We start from the raw sequence: 6,551 nt of genomic DNA, 5'->3' as shown, positions 1-6,551 counted from the left end.
GGTTTCAAATGGGTTTTCTGTCAAATCATCATATTTTTAAAATTTTGGGATCATGTTTTACACGTATTCAGCGTTGTTAAAAGATTCTTTTTATATGGATCTAGATACAGATACATCGTCTAAAATAATATCTAGGTATCGATATTTTAATCTATCCAGATACAGATACCACATTTTTATTTCTAGATACAGGATCCAGATACTTGTATCGATATCCGTTAACAACTCTGAAACAAAAATGAACATTTTTCATTTCATATTACTAGCAAGTTCGGTCATTCGAATATTCAGTAAGTGGTCGGTTTTGAGCTCGGCAATAGGTCGAATCAACAATATTTTTAGATTATTTTTGGAATAATGCATAACACCTTAATGTACTCGTATAAACCCAAAATGAAGAGATTTCGATCAATAACGCCAGCAAAATGTGCCTTATAAGTTTTCGATTCTAAACCTCATTAATTAAATGTCACATAAACCTTTTTAAATTTTTTAGATTTTTCACATGTATTTACACCCAAATATAAAAAAAAAAATGCAAACCAATAATCATTCTGGTTTCCTAAGTTGTTTTCTTATTTAAGCATTTAACGCCCTCTTATGGATATATATTTGTTAAATTTAAAAATCTAAAATTAAAACTTCTGTTGTAATAAGCTAGTAAATATATATATTTTTTTAAATCATTATTAATCTAAATAGTATTAAAATAGTCTTAATTCTCCTATATTGAAATGTTTTTTTACTATTATCCTTTTCTTTTTTTATATATATATATATATCTATATTTTTTTTTCTATTTTTACTTACGGTAGGTTTTTATTTCCTTTTATTTTTCTTTTCACGCAACATACATCAATTAAAAAAAAATTACAAAATAAAACATATCATAATAATTTTTTTTCTTTTGCTTCCATTATATATTGATCTTTCTACCCCATCATCGTTATTCATCACAAAACAAAAATAATAATAATAAATAATTTTTTTCATTTTCGATTAAAAAAAACAATAATAATAATAATTTTTTCCTTTTCGACTAAAAAGAACAACAATAATAATAATACATAATAAAACTTTCATAATGTTCCTCGTTATTTCTTTCATAATGTTCCCCGATACTGTTCCTCGACAAATAGAATTATAAATTATTTGATATTTAATTCCAATATTTATTTAATAAAAAAAATTGATTTATTGTATATTAAAAAAAAAGTTTCTTAAAATTATATATTATATTTTACTAACAAACAGCCTTTGTTTGGCAATGATAGATTAACCAAAATTTGTTCAACTTATTAAAAAGTTAAATTTTTAAAGTTACACCGATAAATTTAATAAAAAAAAATATTTTCTTAAGAAAAAATTATCTAAGTAATAACAACCTATCCATATCCATGAAGATCGAAGATAAATTTAACTTCAATTTATCCCTTTCAATAAAGTGTTGTGTGTGCATACTTTTAACAATATTCCAATTAAAGATTATTCATTTTCCAATATATTAACTACACCTCCTAGTAGAAAATTGAAATGCTATTTATTACTTGAATTACAAAATATTTCTCATAATAATCAACGTATTTATATTTTCTATAACATGGCATATTAATAAATTTATATAATAAAATAATAAACTGGAAAATATTTATGATATTAATCTCTAAATAGAATGGAAGTCCAGGAAGAAAATTGAAAGAAAAACGCCAAGATAAAATAAATGATTCCACAAAAAAGTTAACCCCCCCCCCTCCTTCATAAATTTTAATGAAGAGCTTTAGATTTTTAACCCTAAAAATTTTAAATTGAGTCATTTAAAAAAATTTCTAATTTATTTGAATTTTAGTAATGGTTAACGCAATCAAAATAATAGTAATTTTAAGGAAATTAAACATCTTTCTAGCGATAGTTCCTAGAAATAAACCCTGTACCTTTTTTTTTAAATAAAACTTTTATAAAATTATCAATTGACACACTATACAATAAAGGCTAAATAATAAAGATTTAAGATAGTTCATTCACAAATTTAAGTTTCCAAGAAATCATATGGCAAAACTTAGTTTATTTTATTTGAGAATAAGATGTCAGAATAATCTGATGCTTTTGATCACAATACCAGCACAATCCTGTCTCTTATTTCTGAAAACACGGTTAAATATCGCAACTATTCAGAGTTAAAATAATCAACCATATTCATAGTTCAATCTCACATAGATAAGATTATACTGTCCAAACCTCTTGATAGAAATTCAATGATCAACAATTTCAAAATATCAAAATACACAAACATTAGTGCCTTTTTGTTTTAATAATTTATTTAGACATGTTTTACAAAATTTTGTTTTACAAGAAATTTATTCCAGCATGTTTAGAAAACCTACTGTGATATTAGAAAACTTTGGCCATGGCCCTTTCCATAGATTTTTTATTATCTTCAATGCACTTGGTTCAAGCATCCATCAATTTACAGATGAACCCTGGGAAGATTTTTATCTCAGACAAAGGCTCTCAATAGCTATAGACAAGTTGAAACTATATAAGCTTCATCAGAATACTCCTTTTCCAAAAGCCAATCAAAATAATTTAAAAATTTTTTTTAAATCCTATTTGTTATATATAATTATTTTTTAAAATATATATGTAAACATAATCTACTAACATTAAAGTATTTATATTTTAATACATGTCTTGGAAAAAGAATTTTTTTTAATACTAATATAATAAAATATTTATTTGACATTTCAAATAAAATAAGATTTATTTAAATTTAAAATATAAATTATATGTTGTTAGATTTGTATATAGCCCTATTTGATTACATTCTTCAATAAATTTTTTTAAAGTTAACTTCTTTATTACTAATATCAGAAACCTGCAGGCCTGGCCCTAAGCCTGGCCTGGGTACATGTGCTGGGCCAAAATAATTTTTTGAAAAAAAAACCTGGACTGGTCCGTACAAATCTCTGCACCAGTTTTCTCAATTTGAACTAGATTTTTGAATTAGCTTCATGGTAGTTTGGTCATTGCAAATGCTAGTCAGTTATATCTGGTAGAGATCTGCAAAAGTAGGCCTGGCCCGTACCCGGCCCCTACTTTAAAAAAAATTAGGATTCGGGTTGGGTCGGGCTGGGAAAAATTTTTTAAAAAAAATTTAAAAAATTTTGGGCCGGGTGGGGCCTAAAAAATTAGGCCCGTGCAGATCACTAATATCTGGGTCACTAAGAAATATAGATCATCTTTTTATACTTATTCATGGAATTGCAGAAGGTCAAAGTCTTAAGCATTTCAATTTCCCATTTCTGACATTTAGTTTCGATGGCCCAGAACTTATAAATTTTTCGATCCCAGATTTTTTAAATAATTGTAAATTGTTTCAAAGTAAAATTAAAATACGCAGTAAATGAATGTTAAAAGATTTAAATTATTAACCAAATGATAGCAATAAAATTTACATTAAGTCTGGCTTAGATTTTTAATTCTACCATGTATGGCTTATAGGTTCTAGGATAGTTCTTTGTGGATTGTCTGTGAATTTTATGATCCAAATTTTAAATCAAACCATGACCTATACAAAAAATGAAAGCTAGGGGCCTATTAAAAAACAATGTTGTAAATTATAGTGACACTAATAAATTTGGGCTATTTGCTGGTTAATTATTTAAAATGCTTACTACTATGAGTCATATGGTGACTATGCAATAGTATATAGAATCTATAATATAATCAACAAAACTAACACATTAATAAAAATTTATTCTGATATATAATTTATAATTTTTTGTGCATTAATTTCCATATCATCTGGTGTGTTACTAATTAATTCTTCTAAAGTTATTTCATCATTGCCTGAAACATAATGCTTTGCTTCATCTAAAATTGTTTGAAATATTTCAGACTGAAGATTTTCTTCAAGTTTTTTGCCATTATAAGCTCTATTTTTTTAAAAATATAAATATCATATAGATAAAATAATGTACCTTTTATTTAGTCTATCATATAATAATGTGTTATCAGTGCGTAATATAAATATAGCATTTAACATATGTTTAGGAAATAAATCAACTCCATGATATTCAAATATTATAACTGGATTATCTAAACTTTGGACATTTTCCTCCAATTCATCTATTAACTGCATATTTGATATAAAACAATTTACTATTTAAAATATTACTCTTTCTTCATCTAAAACATGACAATCATATTCATTATCATATTCTTGTATAAGATTATGATCCTTTGCAAATTTGCTTATGTCAATATGGGCGGCATTAGGTATTTGTTCAATTATTTCATCTATCAGTGTACTTTTTCCTGTACCTGGTGTGCCTAGAATGTATAAATTAGTTTTAAATACTAAAATTTAAGCAAACTACCAGCAATTAGAATTTTCGTCACATTTTTCATTTTCATTTGCATCGTGCTTTCTTGGCCCTAACCAAATTCTTATTACGTCAATCAAACTTTGATGATGTAAGGTTTAACACATAGAAATTTGGGTGATGTGATTCCATCGAAAGTAAACGAGATTTTTGATAAGATGATATTAAATTTTTTGTAATATATATGATAAAACAAATCTATATACTTAGATATTGCCACTTAAGCCATTAAAAATTCGATTTTCCAAAGTGATTTCTTAGGCAAGTTTCCAAATATTTTCACATTTCTAATCATATATAAAAATTTGACGCATTAATTTTTTGCACAATACAATATTTAAAAAAATATTTAGGTTAGATGCAATCATCATTTAATCGTTAATAAAAAGCAAATGATGATTATTTTTTATTATTATCTCTTGTTTAAAATTCGGAAGTTAAAAAAAATTGCTAAAAATGTTCCTAGAAACCATTTTAAAAGAAAGATTTTTGGAAGCCTTTTTATTTTACTATGTTGGTCTACAATCTGTTCTTATCAATAACGCAAGGCAAGGTCCATCTGTTATAATCATTCCAGTTTTTTTAACCAACAAGCTTTGTTACCCAGAAAATAATTAAGTCATCAAGAGTGACTTTAAACCCCTCCCCCCTCCATTCCACCCTCATTTATCTCCTAAAAACTCTATAAGAACAAGAAAGTCAATTAAGGCACTTAAACAATATAGGGTCACTGGATTAATTAAAACACTCATCTTATATATAATGATTTTATTTAAATTTTTAGTTTTAGTTATTTAAAATTTAAATATTCTCGATCTTCGTGATTATTTAAATATTATAATTTATATGATTATTACATATCAAATATTTAAATTGTAAGTTGTATATACATTTATAATAAAACCTTGATTCCAAGAAGGATTAAGACTTAACAAGTATATGATAGGTGTTACAAACTCTTTCTAAAATTATCTTTTTGTTAGCTTTTATGAAAAATCTTCTTTAAAAAAATAATTAAGATCTTCATGACTGTAGACCAGTCCCAAATTATTATCTAATTCCATGCGAATAATTCTTTAATTCCATAGGAAAAAATCCGTGTCCCATGTTAAATTTGTTTTAGAAAAAAAACACACAGACTGCGGCTCGATCCCAGTTAGTTTTAATGTGATTTAATCTTGGCCCCAATCACCTTCAATTTCCATGGGATGTTGATTGATTTTTTAGGATTGATGAGTATAAAAAATGTAATAGGTTTGAATAAACAAATGTTGGGTTAAAGGAATTAGTGCCACATGTTCCCTACTGTTTAAAGTGCGATGAGGACTGAAAATTAAACCTAATATAAAATAAATAAGAATCAAATATTGTATTATTCGTATTCAATTCTCTTATATTGGTGCGCGTATAATAAAATTTATTATTAGTATTTAGTTTAAATTATTTAAATAATCTGTTTTTTAAAAATTAAATGCAAAAATATTGACAGAATTTCTTTAATTTTTTTATTGCCATTTAACATAATAATTATTTAATGATAAAGAACATGTGATCAAGTTATTAATAAATAAATAAAATTGCTTATTAATTTAATTTATATGGTGTTGCAATATCCAATACATTGAATTATATAATAATATAAAATATAATTTAATTAAAATTAGCTCATTTGATGTTCATTTATATAATATAAATACATTTATTATAGTTAACTATTTATTTTTAAAAATATTTTTCAATTCTGCTAATCATTTAAAATAAATAAAATTTAAAAAACTGGTTGATAAGTATTAGCAACTGTTAGCAGGGTTGCCAGGTCAAATTATTCAAATTGCGGGAGAAATTTGGTATTATGCGGGAGAAATATGAAAATTGCGGTAGAAATATAAAAATTGCTAAAAAGTTCCGATCTTCGGCCGGGATTTTGAATTGACTTAATTATCCGCTTATTATTTTTTATAATTAGTTTATATAAATACAAAGTCGGTAACTATTTTTCAAAATAAAATAACATCTTGATTTTAAATTATAATAATTTATTTAAAAAACTAACGATCTTTTTTAAATATAAAAGTAAACAAGATAAAATTTTCGTAAAATATTTTTTTTTAATTTTAATTTTAAAATTATAAATATATTTTATGCGAATGTCCCGCTAAACGACCGCAA

General features: G+C 25.0%; 1 protein-coding gene across 1 annotated transcript; it reads right to left on the bottom strand.

The window, feature by feature from the left end:
* Positions 1 to 3,751: 3,751 nt before the first annotated feature.
* Positions 3,752 to 4,505, bottom strand: LOC135928483 (adenylate kinase isoenzyme 6-like). The gene is made up of 4 exons (XM_065464947.1): positions 4,377 to 4,505; positions 4,175 to 4,329; positions 3,978 to 4,132; positions 3,752 to 3,932 (listed from the first exon to the last, which is right to left on the bottom strand). Exons 1-4 carry the CDS (start codon positions 4,417 to 4,419, stop codon positions 3,752 to 3,754), a joined length of 534 nt encoding a protein of 177 aa, XP_065321019.1. The 5' UTR covers positions 4,420 to 4,505.
* Between the last annotated feature and the right edge of the window lie 2,046 nt (positions 4,506 to 6,551).

Source organism: Gordionus sp. m RMFG-2023, chromosome 4, assembly GCF_954871325.1.
Source record: "Gordionus sp. m RMFG-2023 chromosome 4, tfGorSpeb1-WG-v2, whole genome shotgun sequence".
In the NCBI taxonomy this organism is placed as follows: domain Eukaryota; kingdom Metazoa; phylum Nematomorpha; class Gordioida; order Chordodea; family Parachordodidae; genus Gordionus; species Gordionus sp. m RMFG-2023.
The sequence above is the reverse complement of the archived record's forward strand: the minus strand, read 5'-3'. Positions and strand labels throughout refer to the sequence as shown.

Coding starts and splice junctions, on each gene's coding strand:
- LOC135928483 (XM_065464947.1), bottom strand. CDS start 4,419: ATGCAAATGAAAATGAAAAATGTGACGAAAATTCTAATTGCTG. Junction 4,330..4,376: donor GACGAAAATTCTAATTGCTG/GTAGTTTGCTTA, acceptor TATACATTCTAG/GCACACCAGGTACAGGAAAA. Junction 3,933..3,977: donor TATGATAGACTAAATAAAAG/GTACATTATTTT, acceptor TTAAAAAAATAG/AGCTTATAATGGCAAAAAAC.